At 41.1% G+C, this 22,508-nt stretch overlaps 2 protein-coding genes across 8 annotated transcripts in view; one reads left to right on the top strand and one right to left on the bottom strand.

Moving 5' to 3' along the window:
- Nucleotides 1-2,155: 2,155 nt before the first annotated feature.
- On the bottom strand, nucleotides 2,156-2,311 carry LOC101555386 (60S ribosomal protein L39-like). Its single transcript, XM_055123814.1, has one exon. The coding sequence runs from the start codon at nucleotides 2,309-2,311 to the stop codon at nucleotides 2,156-2,158; it is 156 nt and encodes a 51-aa protein (XP_054979789.1).
- Nucleotides 2,312-8,860: 6,549 nt separating this feature from the next.
- PCM1 (pericentriolar material 1) overlaps nucleotides 8,861-22,508 on the top strand; it is a 100,017-nt gene continuing 86,369 nt past the window's right edge. For 3 of the 7 annotated variants that reach the window (XM_055124562.1, XM_055124552.1, XM_055124555.1), the window contains exons 1-3: nucleotides 8,861-9,153; nucleotides 10,418-10,484; nucleotides 20,946-21,059. In XM_055124562.1, the coding sequence (XP_054980537.1) occupies nucleotides 20,964-21,059 (96 nt within the window). In that variant the 5' untranslated portion in view covers nucleotides 8,861-9,153; nucleotides 10,418-10,484; nucleotides 20,946-20,963. Of the gene's footprint in view, nucleotides 9,154-10,414; nucleotides 10,485-20,945; nucleotides 21,060-22,508 lie in introns of all 7 variants that reach the window. The other 4 variants (XM_055124564.1, XM_055124559.1, XM_055124542.1 and 1 more) reach the window with 2 other exon arrangements.

Below are 22,508 nucleotides of genomic sequence, written 5' to 3'. Positions count from 1 at the left end.
CTAGTTGAGAAACTGTTAAGTTAGTTATAAAAGAAGTGAGCCTCTGTCTTTTTTATTTTTGGGTTTTGGGGCTACACTTGGGAGTGCATGAGGTTTACTCTTGGTGGTGCTTAAAGGAGCATGTGTGGTTCTGGGGATGGAATTGGGATTCACCTCGTGCAAGGAGTGCCACACATTATCTCACAATTTTATTTTAGTTTTACTTTTGGGGGCCACTTCTGGCAGTGCTCAGGACCTGTTCCTGATGTGTTTCTGGAGATTGAATCCATCCAAAGCACGTACGTCAGTCCTTTGAGCCAGGTCTTTGGCCAATCCTGAATTTTTTTTAACCCTGGAAATTATTGCATTTCAAAAAAGATTTTTACAGGGGCCAGAGCAATAGTACAGAGCGTAGGGCATTTGCCTTGCATGCAGCCAACCAGGGTTCAATCCCTGGCATCCCATATTGTCCCCTAAGCACCGCCAGGAGTAATTCCTGAGCGCAGAGCCAGGAGTAACCCCTGAGCATCTCCGGGTATGACCCAAAAAGAAAAAAAATTAAAACAATTCTAAACTTTCTTCCCTGGTTAATATCATTATGAAAAACAAAACTCTCATGTTTTTCCAGTTCTCTATAACCTTAGAATTATCCCTATGAAGGAAAATGCAGTATGGGAAGACTGTGGAGAAAAAAACTCGTGGTATTTATAGCTGTAGCTACCTATGAGATGCAGTGAATTAATGTGTCAATGTAACTCAATCATATTGACTCCCTTTCTCTCGCCCATACTTAGTTGCATGCATATTCTAGAGCTAGTGTCACTTGTAAATCTCCTTATTTACATGAGAAAATAAGTTTCTGGCCCAGAATTTATCTTTCCTGAATCACTTCAGATTACTCCTCTAAAACCACGACATTCTCAGGTCTTCATTTTATTTAGTTATTTATTTTAGTTTATTATTTTTTTCAGGTCTTCATTTTATATCATTTTATTTATTTTTTTACTTTTTTGGTTGTTGTTTGATTTCTTTCTGGACCACACCCAGCAGTGCTTAGAGCTGACTCAGGTATCACTCCTGGTAGGTTCAGGGGACCATATGAGGTGCCAGGGATTAAACCCAGTATGGCTGTGTGCAAGACAAGTGCCCTACCCATTGTACTATCACTCCAGCCCCAATTTCATATCATTTTAAAAGTTATATGGATAAGTTATCATGACTGACTTTTTTTTAATAAGTAGGAAGCAAAATCTTTATTAACTCTATTTCTATATTTTTGAATCCCCTTCATTTAATCATCTGGTTTCCTATTTAGAACCTAAAACTTCTGATAATTTGCTTCTGAGCCACACCCATCAAATTACTCAGGGGTTATGCCTGGTTCTGCTCTCAGAAATCACTCCTGGTGGTGCTCAGGGGACCATATGTGATGCTGGGGATAGAAGCCAGGTCGGCTGCATGTAAGGCAAGTGCCTTACCTGCTGTACAATCTCTCTGGCCCTGATCCTCAGCATTAAATATGGTCCCCCAAGAACTGCCAGGAGTGATTTCTGAGAGCAGAACCGAGCGTAATCCCAGATCGTTGATGGTCGTGGCTCAGAAACAAAATATAAGAATTTTTAGGATGCTAAATAGAGAAGCCAGATGAATAAATGAAGGGGGTCCCAAAATATAGAAATAGAATTAATACTTTGTTCCCTGTTTGGAAAAAAAGTCAGTCATTAAAATTTATTCATAAAGCTTTTTAAATGATATATTTAAATAATATATTTAAGTGTTTTCTACTCCTGCTCCTTAAGATTCTATCGATCTGCATATATTAAGTTTGGGGGTTTTGGTTGTTTAATATTTCTCTCATTTTAGTATTTATTTTATTTCCCCCTCCTTTCCTTCCATTGTTATTGAGCCAAATTCTTAGGAGCAAATCAATTATATTTAATACTTCTCTACTGTTGTGTCAATGAGAGGCCAGAGGAAAACATAAATATCATTTTCTTTTTTTTTTTTTCACGGTATCACAAGATTTATTACTGAGTTGGCAATGAGGTACAGAAGCTAAAGAGGAACAGAGTCTCTATTCAAAGAAACGTGACTTCAATTTGTGGTGCCTTTTCGCTGTTTGTTCAAGAAACTAGCAGCCTATCACAGCAAATGCACATGCGTCTCCTGTGACTCCTTACAGACCCAGCTTGGTCCTCCTCCAGTGCCTCCTCTTGGAGTTGTACCTGATCTTGTTACCAGTTTTCATCCGAATCCATTGAGGAATAGGCCGATTCTGCTTCTGTTTCTTGGCCAGGAACTGCTTGATCCTGAAAGTCTTGTGGGAAGACATGGCGAAGCGCCACGTTCACACCGCGACGATGGCGGAGGAAAGGAGAGAAAGGGGGACATAGATATCATTTTCTTTGTAATCTTTATTGTTAACATTTCTTTGTTTTTGTTTTGGGGCCACACCTAGTTGTTCTCAGGGTTTACTCCTGGGTCTGTGCATGGGGATCACTCCTGGCAAGGCCCCAGGGGACCATATGTCATGCCAGGTTTCAAACCCAAGTTGGCTGTGTGCAAGCAAGTGCCCTATCTATCGCTTCAGCCCCAACACCTTTAAAAAAAACTTTTCCAGATTAATATATCCTATGTTAATCAAACATTCAATTACAGAAGAGTGATTTTAAAAAAATATAGATCCCTAAGAGTAATAATAGCAGGGAAATACAAGAAAGAAATGCAAAAGTAATTAATACAATTCCAGTCATGTTGATAAAACCAAATATCAATGCAGTTGTCAGAATCATGAGGATAACATTTATTGAATGATTTTTCAAAGAAAAGAGCATAAACTGGTTCTGAAGGAAAAAAGTCGTTCAGGCTATGCAAACATTGTTGACAATAGCAATTTGCTCTTTTGGATTCTAGCAATAAAAAGTCTCATCTAGGCAGTAATGAGAGACATCATGATAGGTAATTATATACAGGAAAATAGAAAGTAAGAAGAGAACAGAAATATTACTCATGCATAAGGATTTGATACTATTATTTGACATAATCAGTTTTCACTAAATTGATTTAATTATGAGCTCAATTTTTAGAGGAAGTGAGCCTAAGAAGACTCATAGTTAATGGTTTTCCTCTATGCAACAACTAGATCAGTGCTCAACTGGGACTGATTCTGCCTTCTCACCTGATCTTCTACCTGGTCCTATCTAGGGGATATTTGGCAATGGCAAAAGACACTTTTGGTTCTCACCACTAGGGGGCAGAATGCTGCAGGCATCTAGTAAACAGAGGCCAGGGGTGCAATGCATGGAATAGATCTCACAACTAAGAATCAGTCAGCACCAAATGTCAATCATCCAAGATTAAGATACTCTAGGCTAGGTTAAGGCAGAGAAGAAAACATGCTTAAATTTTACCAAAAGGTGTAAAAACTAGATTGGAGGAGGTCTTTTGACTAATCTTTCCTTTGAAATGATGAGTTTCTTCTTTCACTAAGCTACCAACAAAACTGCTTTTAAGAGCAAAGACTAAAATTCGTGATGCTAAATTATAAGAATATTCAAAAATTAGTTTTACATTTTGCTCTTAACATATTTGTGTTTCTACCCATCAGCATAAATAAATCTAAGAAAGACATTGAATTAAAAAGTAATCTAAGCAAGAATATATTTCATTTACAAATAGAGTGATAGAAGCAAGATAGAATATTACTTGGGAATATTTACATACATATGTATAAATAAATATTTGAGGAAAATGAAGCAAAATCAGCATAGTATTTATATCTGCGAAGAAAGGGAATAAATTCAGAGAAAAGCAAGAGATGAAAGTTGGGGGTTCTTAAATATATTTATTATATCTATTTCTTTTTTTTTTTTTTTTTTTTTTTTTTTTTTTTTTTTTTTTTTTTGCTTTTTGGGTCACACCCAGCGATGCTCAGGGGTTACTCCTGGCTCTGCACTCAGGAATTACTCCTGGCGGTGCTTGGGGGACCATATGGGATGCCGGGGATCGAACCCGGGTCGGCCGCATGCAAGGCAAACGCCCTACCCGCTGTGCTATCGCTCCGGCCCTATATCTATTTCTTACATTAAGGAAGTAAGCCCTTGGGCATTTGTTATTTTACTTTGCAGTCACATATATAACAAACATTCTCCTGGGTATCTAAAATATCACATAAAATATAAAATAGTCATAAGTATTATCTGAAGATTTTTTAAGTTCTATCACCACCTCCAGTTAAAACTAGGTACTGCAGGAAATTTTTTTTCAAGTTTTAAAATTTATTTCCTTTTTTTTTATGAGTGAATCACGTGGGGTGCAGTTACAAACTTACGAACTTTTGTGTTTGCATTACAGTCATGCAATGATCATTTACCCATGAACAACAAATTACTGGAAACAGAAAGAAAAGGCTTCTGTGATGCATTTGGATGTATACAAAAGCGCTAAGCTTCTGCTTTAGCAAGGTTAACAATCCATCTGTGGATGAACAACATACAGAACAAACTGAAGAGATTGGTAATAAAGCACAAAGTATTGGTAAGAGTCCATGGTCACTGTCAGATGAAATATCAAATAACAGAAATAAATACTTCACACATGACAGAAGTTTCCTTTTATCAAACTTATGTCAATTAAATGAGATAAGATAGAGCCATACCAACATCCCACCTCCTCTGCCATGTAAGCTCATCTACCGATCTTGTTCCAGAGACTCATAAATAAACCTTGAAAGGGATCAACTAGCTGCAAACATTTCTCAGACACCTGTTCCTGGCTAAGACTCACGGGGTGATCTCAGAGTGGTACAGACTAGCACCCTCCAAAGTAAAGCCCCAGCAGCCGCTCCCTCTGGCCAGACTGCCCAGTTAAATATTCTGGATTTTCTGGAGCAACATCTACAAACTCTACAACACTGACATCCCAGTAGCAGCACACCAGATCGGACAGGATGTAATGGAGAAGCCAACCAAACTAGACTAACAAAAACATTATCACAGAGGACTCCACTTGCACGACAGCTTAATAAAACCTCAGACCAGGACTTAATGTTCCCATGACGAGATACAAAAAGTCACAAATTTTCTTCTACGAAAATCTTTTTTGATCCTTCTGTTGGCCAATTAGTAGTAACAAGCAATATAAAACAAGTCATTATGGACCTGCTGCAGAGGCAGGCTTGAGGGTGGTTGGGAAAACAGAGACAATGGTGCAGGGAAGGCGACAGTGGTCGTGGGGTTGGTGTGGAAATATTAAATGCCAATCATCATGAACAACTTTATAAATCACAGTGTTTAAATAAAGGGTGGGGGGAGATAAAGTACAATTTCTCTAATATGTGGAAGATAAATGAAAATAATGAACAAACAAAACAAAAAACTCTATAGTCACAATAAAGTGGGCAGGGAAGGCTCAGAATAGAAGAGCAAAAGATTTTGAGTCTCTCTATTTTTTCTTAAAATTGGTGGGAGGAAGTGATTGCCAGAGGGGAGAGAAAAGGTAGATGCTAATTAAATTGGCTAAAAGGATGTTAAGGGGTCAATTGCATAGTAAAGGATGGACTCTAGACTTTGTTGTTTTGCTTTAATTCACATCCTGCCCTGCAATTACTCCAGGATCTGTGCCCTGTGGGGACAGGTGAAGGAACTTGACTCCCAGCTGTGCTTAGAGACCCTCTGGTGCCAAAAATCAAGCCCCAGACCTCCATGCATGCCCTTTGCCCTTTGACCTTTCATCCTGGAATCTGAACTTTCCATTCTAAACATAATGTAATATGTACAGATGTTGATTTGTGGTTTTATATACTGAAACTCCTAAACCAATGTCTCTTGGTTATAAACCAATGCCTCTTCAATTAAAAAAAAAAGTTTTCAATTTCAACGTGTTGACTTGTGACTAAGCTGTAATTACTTTGTGCCAGTTACCACCTGTTCGCTTGGTCTTTTCCTTCTCATCTGCTCTCCCCAATTTGTATTAAATTTTGCCATGAGATTAAAGTCTTAAAATAACTACTTTATTATATCATTGCCCCTTTCAGAACTCAATTGGGTTCATATTATCTGGAAAACGAAGAACATTTTCTTTATTCTTTAGTTCAACATTTTAGACTTTTCCAGTTTATCCCTGACCTTTTCGTCAGTATGGCTTTCTTCTGCTTCACTCTCCCCTGCTTCATATAAATTCTTGCCTCCACCTGATGTTTCTGCATTATCAATGGCATATTTTGGATATATCATCTGTTATAGGAGTTTCCTCAAACACATGCTTCCATTTAAGCCTCCATCTTCATTACATAATGTTATTTTATTTATTTATTTATTTATTGCTTTTTGGGTCACACCTGGCAATGCACAGGGGTTACTCCTGGCTCTGCACTCAGGAATCACCCCTGGCAGTGCTCAGAGGACCATATGGGATGTTGGGAATCGAACCCGGGTCTGCTGTTTGAAGGCAAATCCCTACCTGCTGTACTATTGCTCCAGCCCCATAATGTTATTCTTAAACTAAAGAAACTGAGATGTAGTTTCAACTCTACCTTGTATCTTGTAGCAGCTAGTTTACTATTCCCCATTTACTTTCACACTAGATCATTTCACCTAATTTTATCCTATATGGCAATCCCAGATCTATCCTTGCCTCTTGAGGCAATATATTAATCATTTTATCCAATCTCCTAGAGCATCTACTGTATCATTTAATTTCTACATCAAAATACTAAACTTATTCACTTGCATGATATTTGTTTTCTAGATTAGATGTTAAATATGTAATGGCCTGGAATAACTTTTTTCTGCTGTTAAGATCATTAATGCCCATATTCACATTTGAGGGGCTGGAGCAATAGTACAGTGGGTAGGGTGTTTGCCTTGCATGCGGTCGACCCAGGTTCGATTCCGCTGGCCCTCTTGGAGAGCCCGTCAAGCTACCGAGAGTATCTCGCTCACTCGGCAGAGCCTGGCAAGCTACCCGTGGCATATTCAATATGCTTTGCAAAAACAGTAACAAGTCTCACACTGGAGACGTTACTGGTGCCCGCTCAAGGAAATCGATGAGCAACAGGATGACAGTGACAGGATTTGAATATGAGAATCTTCTTTACGAGGTGGGGCACAGGGGATGGACCCCAGGACCTCAAACGTGGATGGCACACATTCTGACCACTGAGAAAGTATTCCTGGCCCCTGTGCACCTCTAAGGTAGACAATTCTTAGACTATCTCATCATCAAAAAAAACAATGGTATTACCATTTGCAAGGGTCCATAATTTCAAAATACATAACCACCAGTAGTTACTATGATTTTCATAATGCCTTTGAATGTTTTCATGACAACAGCTGTACAAAATTTTAAAAATGTTTTTTAATTTGGGGGTTGGAGAGAGAGTACAGAGGGTAAGGTCCTTGCCTTGCGTGCAGCTGACCAGAATTGGATCCTCAGTATCCCATCTGATCCCCTGAGCCAGGATTGTTCCCAAGCGCAGAGACAGAAGTAAACCCTGAGTATCACCGGGTGTGACCCCAAAACAAACGAAAAGAATATTTAGGGATAAAACAAAATGGTGGTGATGGGTCTTATCATATACTATAAGGCTTCCCTCTCCTCCCATCCCCCAGTATATTTTCTTATTCAGTAAAAAAAAAAAAATCCTACACAATGAACTGAATGAGCGAGTGGTTCTGTGCAGGGAGTTCACGCAGAACATTAATTTTTATACACTTTATATTTACAATAGTCAATTTATCATTCTCTGACGAATAGATCTTCTTCCAGGGCAGGCACCGTATTTTTGCTCCCTAACTGTTAGGCGCTGAGAGTACTAAAATATGTATGACAAATGAATCCCGCACTGAAACTGAACCTGGATAAAGCTGTGAATGATAATAGGGTGGAAGAGCTTTATGTGAATTATGTAGTGAGATGAAATTCCATTCACTGGTTCTGTTGACCAGCTTCAACCCTTGGACGCCCGAGATTCATTCCTCTGGTCCTTATTGTGCCCACAAGTTGTCTCGAGAGAGTGCCACTGGCACGCAGTGAAAATGCGCGCGGGTTGATTAGATTTGGGGAGCTGCGGCACACCCCAAAAGTGCTGGTATTGAGGTGTGGATGGATTCAGACATACCCCCAAACCAACCAACCAAACAAACAAACACAAATGGGGCTCCCAGAGCACGCACATCAGCTCCTTCAGTTGGGCGCAGTGAAGACCCGAATCGTCACTTTCCCACGCTTTGGAGAGAGAATCTGTCTATTCCCTTGTCGATGTTAACAGAGCTGAGTATTTTTCAAAAGGGAATTCTGAGACTATAGTGGTAGAGAAAAAATTCCTGATACTGAAATCCGCTTATCCAATTTTACTAAGAGAATGCAAGACCGCGACCCCTTAGCAGCTATGATTCTCCCTCAAACTAGCTGTGCGGCGATAAGCAAATGAAGTCCCGTGGATTCATTCCCTTTAGAGATCGCTTAAAATTTAGGGGGTAGGGCAAGAAATGTCCAGGCCCTTGTTTTCCATCCGATCGTGACGGGAAGGCAGGTGACTCGAGACTAGAAACGCGATCAAGGTTCTTAGTTCCTCTCAGGACGCTCGGGAGCTGACACAGCAGCCACAGCACATCAGAGCCGGCTCCCGCACCTTTCTCAGCGACCGAGCTTGGGGGGCTCGGAAAACTTCCACCCGGGGCCCGAGCCCCCACCCCTACCCCGCCCCGGTGCGGGAGCCCGAGGAGCGCACAGTCCGCCGGAATTTGTAGTCCCGCGCTGCCTTCTGGGAGTTGTAGTCTTCGGGCGGGTTGCGGGCGCGCTCGGTGCGGGCGGAGGAGCGGGAGGTGACGACACAGGCCCTCGCGCCCACGTGACCCCGCCCGGGCTGTGGGATCGCACTGCGGCTCCCGCCCCGGCACCTTCCCCTCCCGCCCGCGCGGCTGTTGCCGAGGCGACGGCGCATGTCTCGCGGCGCGTCGCCCCCTCTGCAGTCCCCCCGCCCCGCTTCTCCCACCACAATGAGATCCTAAGATGGCGGTGGCTGCGGCGGTTGGCGCTGACTAGCTGCGGGAAGCAAGGCGGCCATTGGGCCCTCGGCGAGCCGGGAGCTGGTGGACTCCCCCCGCCGCGGTCTCTCCCGGGAGCCGCTGCCGGGGACGGGCCCCGGGCGCGAGCGGCTCGTTTCGTTCCCAGGTAAAGCCTGCGCGTCCCCAGCCCCTGGCCACCCGGGCGGCCGGTGCCGAGAGCCGACGGGGACGGCGGGCGGCCCGTGGGGCGGAGGCCGCCGGGGTTCCGAGCTCGGGAATGCCGCTGCGGGCGAGCCGAGCCGGCCGGGCCCGGAGCCCGGGTTGCCAGGGGCCGGGAGACCTCGCGGCCCGCGCCCCCCCGTCCGTCCTGCCCGGAGTGGTGATGGCCCCGGCGCCTGACGAGAAACGCCGCGGCCTGACGGGGACGGGGGGCGGGGTGTGTGTGAGTGTGTTGGGGGGCGGGGTGTTTGTGTGTGTGTGTGCGGGTTGTGTGTGTTGCGGGTTGTGTGTGTGTGTGTGTTGGGGGGCGAGGTGTGTGTTGAGGGCGTGTGTGTGTTTGGGGGCGTGTGTGTGTGTGTGTGTGTGTGTCTGTGTGTGTGTGTCTGTGTGTGTGTTGGGCGGCCGGGGAGGCGGGGCGCCCCAACTTTTCATCTCGCTGCTCCCCGCCGGGTCCGAGCGCCTTTCGGGGTTTACTGTTGTTGAGAGAAGTTGCTTGCGGTGGGGGAGGGAGGTCGCTGCCCGGCGACGGGTACGGGTACGGCCGCGGGGCGCTTTGGCGCCCGAAGGAGCGGGCTCTCCGCGCCCGGCACCCCCGCCCTAACTGCTGGCCGGTCGGACCCCGCCTCTCGGCTGTTCTCTGGTTACGGAGGGCGGGTGCACCTGTCCCCTACCCCTATCACCTTCCCGGGAGGCCCCCCGCCGACACCCCCTCCTCCGCCTCAGCCCGGTCGCAGATGACCTTTCTGAGGTGAGGTTTGTGGCCGTGCCGTCACCGGGCTGTTTTGTGATGGAGTAGGCAGCTTTGTGGAATCGAGAAACTCTTTTTCTTTTTTCTTCCCACAGTCGGCTCGGCAAAGTTCTTCACTAGTTTGACAAAAAGTGGGGGTTTGGGTCTAGCAGAAGAGAAAAGGTGGGCATGGATCTTTAGGTGCTAAGGCGGGTTCACTGGTTTTTTTTTTTTTTTTAAATAGCCCAAAGCAGATGTTAAGGTGGTATTAATTTTGGTAGGCTCTTAGAGATTTGAAGGAGATACTCGTTGAGGTGTATCACCTTGTTTTCCAAAAGGATTAACTATAACGAGTTTAAAACATTGAGTGATTGGGCTTTTCTTTGGTTGACTTTATGAAATATCCAATACTTCATAGTGTAAGGAAAAAAATTGCTAAAGGGATTTTCTATTTTTTTTTTCTATTTCTTTTCATCACAAGCAGGCAACAGGTTTGAAGTGTGAAACTGGAAAGGAGCTGCTCATAGCTGTAAAAAGAAGTTTCTAAACAGGTAATTTGATATATAATATATACTATAATTGTCCTTTGTAGACTTTGTAGGTCTTTCTTGAAGACCTCACGATAAAGCATATGCCTTATCCTTATTAACCGGGTTGGATATGTGCAGGACAGATGTTCTACTCATGTTCTATGGCTTCTCCAGCCCCCAATACCTTTTTTTTTTTTTTTTTTTTTTTTTTTTTTTTTTTTTTTTTTGCTTTTTGGGTCACACCCAGCGATGCTCAGGGGTTACTCCTGGCTTTGCACTCAGGAACTACTCCTGGCGGTGCTTGGGGGACCATATGGGATGCCGGGGATCGAACCCGGGTCGGCCGCGTGCAAGGCAAACGCCCTACCCGCTGTGCTATCGCTCCGGCCCCCCCCCAATACCTTTTAAATGTCTGTTTTGCCAGAATTTCTTCAGTCTCTTTGAGTTTGAATTTGCCTTCTAATAACTATTTATTAGAAGATAGCTCTTCTTGAATCCTTTTAATCTTCGTGGCTAGTTGGTTATTTTGGGGGGGGTGAGTGAACCAGTGTGGTGGTGGTGACTGAGATTACAAGTTGTTCATGGAAGTAGCAGGGCCTATGGATTTGCCCAAGGAGAGGTATATTTAACTAGTAGCAAAGAGGTGAAATATTTGTGTATAAAGTGCGTGGAGAGGGGGGCCAGGGATGTGGCAAGTGCAAGCTTTGGGTGATCCTGGACACCCACATACCTCCTCTTCCCTCTTCCATAGGGTGTGGATTTGGTGGTCCCTGAACACCAAGGAATGTGGGTTGTACAACAACTAAATAAATGCAGTGGTAGAAAGAGGTCTTTGCAAGCTGAATTTTGTATACGGGGTGTTTAGTTGACTTTCAATTTTTGTTTGTTTGGGGACCACACTGGGTGATGCTCGGGGTTTACTTTTGACCGCACTCAAGGATCCGTACCTGCAGACTTGGGGGACCATATGGGATGCCAGGAATCAGTCCCTGGCCTGAGACATGCAAATACCTTAACTGCTCTTACCGCTTCGACCCCTGACTTTAAGGTTTTAAGCCAGTATTACCTCAAAAATATTTCTTAATTTAATATAAAAAGGGTTTCACTTGACTTTTGTAGAAAATAAAACTGGGGGCCAGAGGGTTTGTTTCCAAATGTTTTCAGATACATAAAATACCAACCTTGGTTATTTTATGACTAATGTTTAGAAAAATACTATATTTTCTGCATTATTTCAGTGAGTAATTCTTAACTGACTTACAGCTGACTATTGAGAAATAAGGTACATATTTCCAGAGACGGTTATGAGTAATTAATGCAGCTTGAGAAATACCTTGATTTTACTTAAATATTTTTGATTCGGGAGCCACACTCAGTAGTGTTCAGCGACTACTCCTTGCTCTGTGCTCAGGTGCTTAGCCTTATGCTGTGCTAGAATTGAAGGTATTGGTCTTATGAAAGGCAAGAGCCTTATTTCCTGGACCATCACTCTAACTTAAGAAATACCAAAATAGGGGATGGAGCGATAGTACAGTGGGTAGTGTTTGCCTTGCACGCGGCTGATCCACTTTCGATTCCTGGTATCTCATATGGTTCCCTGAGCAGCACCAGGAGTAATACCTGAGTGCAAAGCCAGGAGTAACCCCTGTGCATTGCCGGGTGTAACCCCCCAGAAAAAAAAAAACCTAAATATTAAAGATTTTATAAAAATAATCTTTAAAAAAAATTCTTAATTTCCTTACATTGTGTTAACATATAGGTAATCAGTTGCTTTGGTTGTGATTTTTCTACTTAGATATGCTTACTACTTCAGATTAAGCATCCTTCAACAGGATTTTCTTCAAAAAGATGTCACTAAAAGTTGTTACTAAAGTAGTTATGAATTGTTATAGTATTAGATTTTGTATCTTTGCCAGTTGCAAGATTGAAAAACAGTTTAATGAAACATAAAATAATTTCAACTTTGGGCCAGAGTGATTGGACAGCCATCAGGGCACTTGGCCTTGCAGGCAGCCAATTCCGGCTGGATCCCTGGCACCACATGTTCCCTGAACTTGCTAGGAGTGATCCCTAAGCACAGCCAGGGGTAAGGCCTGAGCACAGCTGGATGTGACCCAGAAACCAAAAAAAAAAGAAAGAAAAATTTCAGCTTACTTTACTTAGCTATAGGATGGATAGAAGTGGTTATTTAAGGTGGAAGAATTTTACTTTTACCCCCATTCAGCTTCCTATACTGTCATCTATAAATTTATTAAAGACTAAATTTAAATTTAAAGACTAAATTTAAATTTAAAGAGTATCATACCAGTCTTCCTGACACAATTTTAGCCTGGGACAGATTCAGTGGAATGTTTATACCAAGGCTAATGAGCAATGCTGGGGAGAAAAATTTCTCAGTTTACATTAGTGATAATCAGAGAATGTGCCCTGCTGTCTCACAAGTCCTTCTTAGTCATTTCATTTTCATCCACTTTTCAGATCTCTTAGATACTGCTGTCACTCCCTCATATCTAACAAACAGTCCTTTCTACTTCACCTTACCTGTGAACTCCCTCAATATTGTATCAACAAATCTGCTAACCAGTCTCCATCCATTCCTACCTTCCATCCATTCCAATCCAGAAGGAATCTAAACATTTTTTCTATGTACTGAATCACATTAGTCACGTTTATCCATAGACTACATTGTTTTCTCATTTTCTTTCACTCGTGCATCTTCAGTTACCAATAAATTTTAAATTAAAATTTGAGTTTTGAATATATTTGGTGCTTCTGTTTTAACAAAACATTTTGACCATCTCCTGACTTTTCACAGATTGATTCCTTGAAAAAATTACCTAATTTAATTTCGCCCCCATCCATTAATACACACATTCTAGTTATGAAACTTACATCACGCACCCTTCTGAGATTGCTTATGAAGGTAATTGACAACTTTACTACTAAATTCAGGTAGATGCTTTTTAGTACTCATTGGTGCTGAAACCTGCCTCCCAATAAGTGTTTTCTTGTATGACTGAGTTCTGATATTCTTATGAGTCCTCTATAACTTCTCCCTTTCTAGGACACTTCTGGTTTCCTTTTTGTCATTTTATAACTTTTTAATGTTCTTTTCTTGATCAGAATACTTCATGGTTCATTTTCAACTTTTTCACTGCTTGAATTACTTTTTTTTTCACTTTTGAGTTTTTTTTTAACTAAAAAATTTAAATTTAAAGAATCATAATTTACTAAGTTATTGATAATTGAGTTTAAAAAATTTTTTTTGGTTTTGTTTTTCTGTCTTCTGGGAACGTACCTGATGGTGTTCAGAGGTTATTCCTGTCTCTGCACTCATACTCAGGAATTACGCTGGTGATGCTCAGGGGACCGTACGGAATTCTGGGAATCAAATGTGGGTGGGCTACAAGGCCTTACCAGATGTACTATTGCTCTACCATCAGGTAGTTGAGTTTTAAGCATGTAATATCCTAGCACCAATCCCACAACTAGTGACAGCTTCCCTCCATTAATATTCCCACATTCACTCCTGCACCTCCAGCATGCCATCTTCACAGGCACATTTTAAAGTTCTGCAATTTTTTTTTCTTTTTAGGTCACACCTGGCCATGCACAGGGGTCACTCCTGGCTCTGCACTCAGGAATTACCCCTGGTGGTGCTCAGGGGACCATATGGGATGCTTGGAATCAAACCTGGGTTAGCCGCGTGCAAGGCAAACACCCTACCCACTGTGCTCTCTCCAGCCCATGTAATTGTATTTTGGATCTCATGTTTTCAGTGTTGTTGAGTCTGGTTTGGATATAGAGCTTTAATACCCTCTTGCACGTGACCAGTATAACAAATCCCTGACCCCTGTTCCCTCATTAGTTCTCTCTCCTTCCTCCCCCACCTGTTTTTCCTTTTTCTGTCCTTTTGTCTGTACTCTGGGGTCATTGAACTGTTTTGAAGAGTGGTTGAATTACCCACCAAAAAATGGGGAGAAAAATGAACAGAAGTGTTGCAAGCCATAATACCCAAAAGTAGAGAGAGTATGGGGAATATTGTCTGCCATGGATGCAGGGGGAGGGTGGGGAAGGGGGGTATACCTGGGATATTAGTGGTAGGGAATGTGATCTGGTGGAGGGATGGGTGTTTGATCATTGTGAGATTGTAACCCAAACATGAAAGTTTGTAACTATCTCACGGTGATTCGATAAAATTAAAAAAAACTTTTTAAAAAAATGAACAGAAGTTTCCTTAAAAAAGAAATACAAATGGCCAAAAGGCACATGAAAAAATGCTCCACATCACTAGTCATCAGGGAAATGCAAATCAAAACAACAATGAGATATCTTACACCACAGAGACTGGCACACATTCAAAAGAACAAAAGCAACCGGTGCTGGTGTGGATGTGGGGGAAAAGGGACTCTCTTTCGCTGTTGGTGGGAATGCCGACTGTTTCAGCCTTTCTGGAAAACGATATGGACAGTTCTTCAAAAACTAGGAATTGAGCTCCCATATGACCTCGCAATACTTTTGGGAATATATTCTGAGGATGCAAAAAAGCACAGTAGAAATGACATTTGTACCTATATGTTCATTGCAGCACTGTTCACAATAGCCAAAATCTGGAAGCAACCCAAGTGCCCTAGAACAGATGACTGGTTAAAGAAACTTTGGTACATCTACACAATGGAATACTATGCAGCTGTAAAGAGAGATGAAGTATTGAAATTTGCTTATAAGTGGATAGACATGGAGAGTATCATGTTAAGTGAAATGAGTTAGAGAGGGACAGACATAGAAGGACTGTACTCATTTGTGGAGTACAGAATAATTTCATATGAGGCTGACACCCAAGGACAGTAAATACAAGGGCCAGGAGGATTGCCCCATAGCTGGAAGCCTGCTTCATGAGTGGAGGGGAGAAGGCAGATGGAATAGAGAAGGAATCAGTAAGAAAATGATGCCTGGGGCTGGAGTGATAGCACAGCGGGTAGGGCATTTGCCTTGCACACGGCCTACCTGGGTTCTATTCCCAGTATCCCATATGGTCCCCTGAGCACCACCAGGGGTAATTCCTGAGTGCAGAGCCAGGATGCTGAGCATTGCCAGATGTGACCCAAAAAGCAAAAAAAAAAAAAAAAAAAAAGGAAAGTGATACCTGGAGGAATCAGTCGGGATGGGAGATGTGTGCCGAAAGGAGATAATGGACCAAACATGTTGACCTCTCAGTGTCTGTGTTGCAGGCCATAATGCCCAAAAGTTAAGAGAGCGTATGGGGAATATTGTCTGCCATGGAGGCAGGGGGAGGGTGGGAAAGGGGGGTGCTATACCGGGGATTTTGATGGTGGGGAATGTGCACTGGTGGAGGGATGGGTGTTTGATCATTGTGTGATTGTACCCCAAACATGAAAGCTTGTAACTATCTCACAGTGATTCAATAAAATTTAAAAAAAGAAAAGAGTGGTTGAATTAAAAATTATACTCCATTTGAGATTTTATTTTTGTTCTGTTTTGATTTCTTATGTCATAATCAGCAGTACTCAGAGATTACCCTCCCAGGTCTGTGCTTGACGATTGCTTCTGGCTATACTTCTGGGGCCCAGGCAGTGCTGGGAATCAATCCAGGGTTGGCTGCATACAGGACAGTGCCTTAACTAACAACTCACATATTAGCTCTCTGATCCTAGATTTCATTTTTGAGAGATCAGCATTTGTTCATTAAGTAGGTCTCATTGAATACAGTTGACATCTCAAACCCATCACTTTCGAAACTTAACATTGTTATCTCAAGAAAAACTGCTTCTTTTTTAATCATTTCAAATGTATCATTCTATCGTTCATAACAGAAATTAGGATTCATCCATTAAATTCACCATCATTATAATAGTGAATTTCTCTTCTCCACGTTATAATAGTCCCAAGTCTACTGATTTTGCCGCAGAAATTTTGTTCAGCTTCCTTTATAACTAGTATTTTGATTATTGAAAGTTTTTCATTATAAATGATGTTTATGATAATCTATATTACTATATAAATCTAGGTATTTTTGTATAGAATAATGAATGAATTTTTAATGGTAATTTTGAGGTGGTTAGAAAAGTCACTGAAGAGAAATTTTAAAAATTAGAAATGACTCACCTTTATATTCTTCCTAATATAGTCAATTATTTTATAGCTGAATATTAGTGCTGAATGTTCCAGATTTTTTTTTGTGGTGGTGTTGGGCATCATACTTCTGGGATCTTTAAACATGCAAGGCAATTCCCAACCTCTGCAGTGAGTTCTTTACTGGGTATTTTTTTTTCTTTTTGGGTCACACCCAGCAATGCTCAAGGGTTACTCCTGGCTCTGCACTCAGGAATTACTCCTGGCAGTGCTTAGGGGACCATATGGAATGCCAGGGATTGAACCTGGGTCAGCTGTATGCAAGCCAAATACCTTACCCACTGTACTATTGCTCCGGCCCCTATTGGGTATTATTAATTAAAGATTCTCATTGTATTTAAATCACAGTGTAAGAGCAGATAGTTGATTATTTTATAAGGCTTTTTTTTTTTTTTTTTTTTTTTGCTCTTTTGGGTCACACCCGGCGATACACAGGGGTTACTCCTGGTTCTACACTCAGGAATTACTCCTGGCCGTGCTCAGGGGACCATATGGGATGCTGGGATTCGAACCCGGGTCGGCCGCGTGCAATGCAAACGCCCTACCCACTGTGCTATTGCTCCAGCCCCAATTATTATAAGGCTTTTTTGTTGTTTTTTAACACTGCTAGGTATTTAGCCCAAGGCTCAACACAATGCAAGCCAAGTGCTCCACTTGCTGGGTTATTTTGAGTTTATTTCATAAATTGCCTTTTAAAAAGATTCTAAAAATAATTCATTAGTTTTTATTTAACTTTAAGTACATAATTTTAAAATTGTTTTAGAGGGGCCGGAGCGATAGCACAGCGGGTAGGGCGTTTGCCTTGCACGCGGCCGACCCGGGTTTAATCCCCGGCATCCCATATGGTCCACCAAGCACCGCCAAGAGTAACTCCTGAGTGCAAAGCCAGGAGTAAGTAACCCCTGAGCATCGCTGGGTGTGACCCAAAAAGCAAAAGAAAAACAAACAAAAACTACAATTGTTTTAGAAACTTATTAACAGTATTGTCTGTGAATAGATCCTTTAAAAGATCTTTTTTGTGATATAAAAATATAATGTAAAATATTATTTCTCTGGATACATTATTGGTATATTTATTAATAATAAAGTTATACATTCAAGGGGATCCTCCCAAGCAATTCTCAGGACTTGGACACCACTCAGCAGTTTTCAGGCAATGGGCTCATGGGTAGGGTTTTTTTTATCGTTGCGTTTGGGGCCTGCTATGCTGGGTATTACTTGCAGCAGTGGTTGGGGCCATGGGCCATGGATTGAAATGGACTTGGCCACAAACACGGCACACACCTGAATCTTTGTGATACCTCTCCAGCTCCAAAACTTGCTTTTAATCTCTCAATGCTGTATTGCCACAATGCTTTCTAGAAAGGTTATAACAGTTTTACCTTTGCATCAGTGACTGTGAGTTTGTTTTCCTTTGCTGTCTTTAGTATTAGGTAATAATGAAACATCAAATTATAAAAATTTAGTTTGTTAAGTCCCTTACTTTAATTTGTAGCTGATCTTCATTATGAATACTTTCATCTTATGTTTTCTTGGGGGCTGTGTGTTTTGACTGGAGTTTTCTTGATTCTTTTCCCTTAAATTCTTTGTGGACTGGGCATGTGGTTCAACAGTAGAGTTCATGCTTTGGATTCAAAAGACTTGGTTTCAATTCATGAGAGTGCACTGGAAAAAAATACAGTAAAGCAGTAAATTTTTTTAAATTTATTATTCTTTTTCTTGTTGTTTGTTTTGTTTTGGGGTCACTTCTGGTGGTGATTAGGACTTACTCCTGGCTTTGCACTCGGGGATCAGCTATGGTGGGCACTGGAGACCATATATGGTGTCGGGGATTGAACCCCAGTTAGCCATGTACAAGGCTAGCACCCTTCCTGCTGTATAATCTCTCCAGCCCTCAAAAATATACGACATACCTTGTATTCAGTTTTTTCCCAGTTTTTTTTTTGTTTGCTATTGATTCTCTGTATACCTCATATTCATTTTTATGTGATTCTTTTTATTTCTGCATTCCAAATTTGTAAGAGTTCAAGATTTTAAATTCATTCTATTTTCTTCCTAGTTCAATTTTTTCTTTATTTTCTATTTTTAGTCTACTTACTATTTTTGTGTTAAGGTTAGAGGTAGCTCTTCCACCCTCCAGTTGGGAGAGAATGAAACTAATGTTCTAGGGCATTATTGCTCATTACTAAATTACTTTTCTCTCTGTTTGGAATGGTACTTGGTATGTACCACTCTTGGGTGAATTGAGAAAATAATTTACTACTAAATTGTCTATAGTAGTTAAATAATTCTACATCATGGAATTGTGAGGACTAAAAAGAAATGTTAGCCATAATTTTTTATTAGACTTCCTAATTGAGTATATTTGAGGGTTTTTCTTTTGGAGATTGTATATTTTGAGTATAAAACAGTGATAATATTTATATTATTTCCCTTATGTTCTTTCTGCTTATGTTATTTTATAGAGTTTAATAGTATTCAGTCATAGGGCAAAGTGTGTTATTCCTAGATACTTTATTTTTTTATTTTTATTTTTTTTGCTGTTTGGGCCACACCCAGTGATGCTCAGGGGTCACTCCTGGCTCTGCACTCAGGAACGACCCCTGGCTGTGCTCAGGGGACCATATGGGATGCTGGGAATCAAACCCAGGTGAGCTGCGTGCAAGGCAAATGCCCTACCCGCTGTGCTATCACTCCAGCCCCTAGATACTTTACTTTTGATCCTGGTATAAATGGGAGAAGTTTTGGATTTTATTTAGTTTGGATTTAATGTATGGCTGGAGTGATAGCAGGGTGGGTAGGGCATTTGCCTTGCACACGGCCAACCCGAGTTCGATTCCTCCGTCCCTCTTGGAGAGCCCAGCAAGTTACCGAGAGTATCTCGCCTGCATGGCAGAGCCTGGCAAGCTACCCGTGGAGTATTCAATATGCCAAAAACAGTAACAACAAACAAGTCTCACAATGGAGAGAGTTATCCAAAAGTAGACGTTATCTACTTACTGCTGCTGCTCGAGCAAATCGATGAGCAATGGGATGACAGTGATGATGGATTTGATTTATTTTATTTTATTAAGTGCATCAGATGCATATAAGTATGATAAATTTCAGCCATTTAAGTTTACTTCCTAACTCACATATTAGCGTGCCTATTAAACTGCCTGACCCTTTGGGTTGTTTTGGTTTGTTTTTAGTTCTGGTGTCATCCAGCAGTGCCCAGGACTTACTCCTGGCTTTGTGATCTGGGATCACTCCTGATGGAGTTTGGGTGACCATATGGAGTTCCAGGGATTGAACCTAGGAAGTGCCCTACGTGTTGCACTTTCTGTCCAGCATAAGTTTCTATTTTCAAATCACAGCAACTTGGTTTTTATTCTCTTCAATCCTTTGGTTGGTGGTGGTGCTTGGCAAGTAGAAATATATTATAAGCCTTATAACTATTTTTTTCTTGGCCCTTGAGTTATTGATAAAATTATCTTAACATCTCATCTTTTATCCGTTGCCCCCTACAGTAGACCATCGTAGTTCCATATTCAGTGGCAATCCAAAGTCCTTCACAAGGTTATTGAGTATTCTTGGGATTCAAACATAGTGGTCTCACACTTGGAAAGCAGGTGCTTTTTAAACATTGACCATCTGTGGGCCTTAGGGCATCACTCTCCTTAACTACTGTGTTCTTGGTTTTTATTTGTCTTTCACCAAGTCTTGTTTTGTTTTTTCTGTTGTTTTGTTTTTGGGTTTATTTATTTTTTTGGCCATGCCCAGCTGTGCTTAGATCATACTTCGGCTTTGCACTTGTAGGCTAGGTTTCATGTGAGATGTCGGTGATGGAACCCAGGTCAGCCATATACAAGGCAGTTGCCCTGCTTGTTGTACTATTGCTCTAGTTCCTAATCTTGTTTTTTTCTCTGCCTTTTCCTCTTCTGCATTTCTTCATTACTTTCCTTCATATTTCATGTTTGCACACACGCCCACCAAATGTCTTTGGAGTATGTTTATTTTCAAGAATGTGATTTGATTTTTAGATATTAATAGCTTTACTCTATAAATGAGAACTGGGTTAATAATTCAAAGCAGCACTCTAGTATGCAAAATTAGTATCCTTGGGATATTCTGAGGTTTTCCTCCTCATCACACCAACTAAGTACTTAGCTCATAGTCATAATATGACTGCTGTAGATAAATTAGATATGTTTGTGTTGTTGGTAGATAGTACTTATGTATAAATACTTTTTCTAGGATTCCTTTATATTACTAAACTTCAGAGGATAGTTAAAAAATTCGAACTTGCTGTTACCTGTTTAAAACGTTAGTTTTCATCACTTTTTGCAGAAAATTGTTGAAGCCAGTATGGCCACAGGAGGAGGTCCTTTTGAAGAAGGCATGAATGATCAGGATTTACCAAACTGGAGCAATGAGAATGTTGATGACCGTCTGAACAATATGGTATGGTATCTAATTACTGATGGTTAGATAATTAGTTAGAGGACAGTGTAACTGGCTCTTAAGTCAGGCGACTGCAACTTTCCCCAGACTTAGAGAAGTTGTATTCAGAGAAACTCTTTCTACTCACTTACAGTACAGTACAGTTGGTCAGTATAGACCCAACACTGTTACAAAAACACTTCTGTTTGTATGTATAATCATTAGTTTATATTGTTTTTAAAAGTTTAAATTTAAGCCTAAAAGGAGCTTTATTATAAGTACATAAAAATGTTTTGTGGAAATAAGCTAAATAGCTTTACTATAGGCTTGTATATGAACTAGAAAGTTCTCGAAAAGAACTTTCTTTCACTACCATGAGACTTTTCTGATTACCTGCATTTTTGCACAGCTTTTTCTTTTTCTTTTTTTTTTTTTTTTTTTGCTTTTTGGGTCACACCTGGCGATGTTCAGGGGTTACTCCTGGCTCTGCACTCAGGAATTACTCCTGGCGGTGCTCAGGGGACCATATGGGATGCTGGGAATTCGAACCTGGGTCGGGCGCGTGCAAGGCAAACGCCCTACCCGCTGCGCTATCGCTCCAGCCCCTGCACAGCTTTTTCTTCACTGACAAACTTTTTCTCTTCTCTGGTCCATGTGGTATATCGCCCTCTTTAAAAAAATTTAAAATGTATAACTGCAGGTATAGAGTGGCCAGTTTTCTCTTAGCTCAAAGTTGAAATTTAAATAAATTTTATTTATTTCGGCTTTGGACTATACCTGGCAATTGCCTTGTTTGGTGCTTGGAGGATCATGCACTGCTGTGGATCTAACCCAAGCCTCCTCCATGCAAAACAATTTTAAAGTATGGTTAAAATTTAATGCAATTTTAAAATATGGTTATCCCAATATGGATTAGATATGCAACTTTTTTCCTGTCATCTCTGACCAGGATAAAGTGACTTAAGCAGTTCAAGATATTTGCAGGAATACTCATATATGAATTGTAGTGGAGTAACAGTTTGAAGAGAATGGCGTTTTGTTAAAAATAAGAAATATATCCTAAATGGTTTTACTAAAAGTATAACAAAAGAAATGTTCCTCTGTGGGTAATGTAGGAATTCATAGATATTTTTCTTGAATAGGTGAGTGTATACTTAATAATATTTTATAGTTAAAATATTAAGCATTTCTGTTCATTTAGGTCTTAAGTAATAATGTTACCTGTAAGAAAGCAAATTAAAAACAAGAAAGCAATAGTTATATTTATTGCTTAATAGTAGGCACTGCGCTGAGATGTTTTATATGTATCTTTTTATTTTTCTTTTTTTGCTTTATGGGTCACACCCATAGATGCTCAGAGCTTACTCCTGGCTCTGCACTCAGAAATTACTCCTGGGGGTGCTCAGGGGACCATATGGGTTGCTGGGGATTGAACCCGGGTTGGCCGTGTGCAAGGCAAATGCCCTACCA

This window comes from Sorex araneus, chromosome 1 (genome assembly GCF_027595985.1).
Source record: "Sorex araneus isolate mSorAra2 chromosome 1, mSorAra2.pri, whole genome shotgun sequence".
NCBI lineage: Eukaryota > Metazoa > Chordata > Mammalia > Eulipotyphla > Soricidae > Sorex > Sorex araneus.
Note: the sequence above shows the minus strand (reverse complement) of the source record. Positions and strands in the feature narration are given on the sequence as shown.

Bases quoted from the DNA above. Each gene is read 5' to 3' on its own strand.
- LOC101555386 (XM_055123814.1), bottom strand. From the start codon at position 2,311: ATGTCTTCCCACAAGACTTTCAGGATCAAGCAGTTCCTGGCCAAGAAA.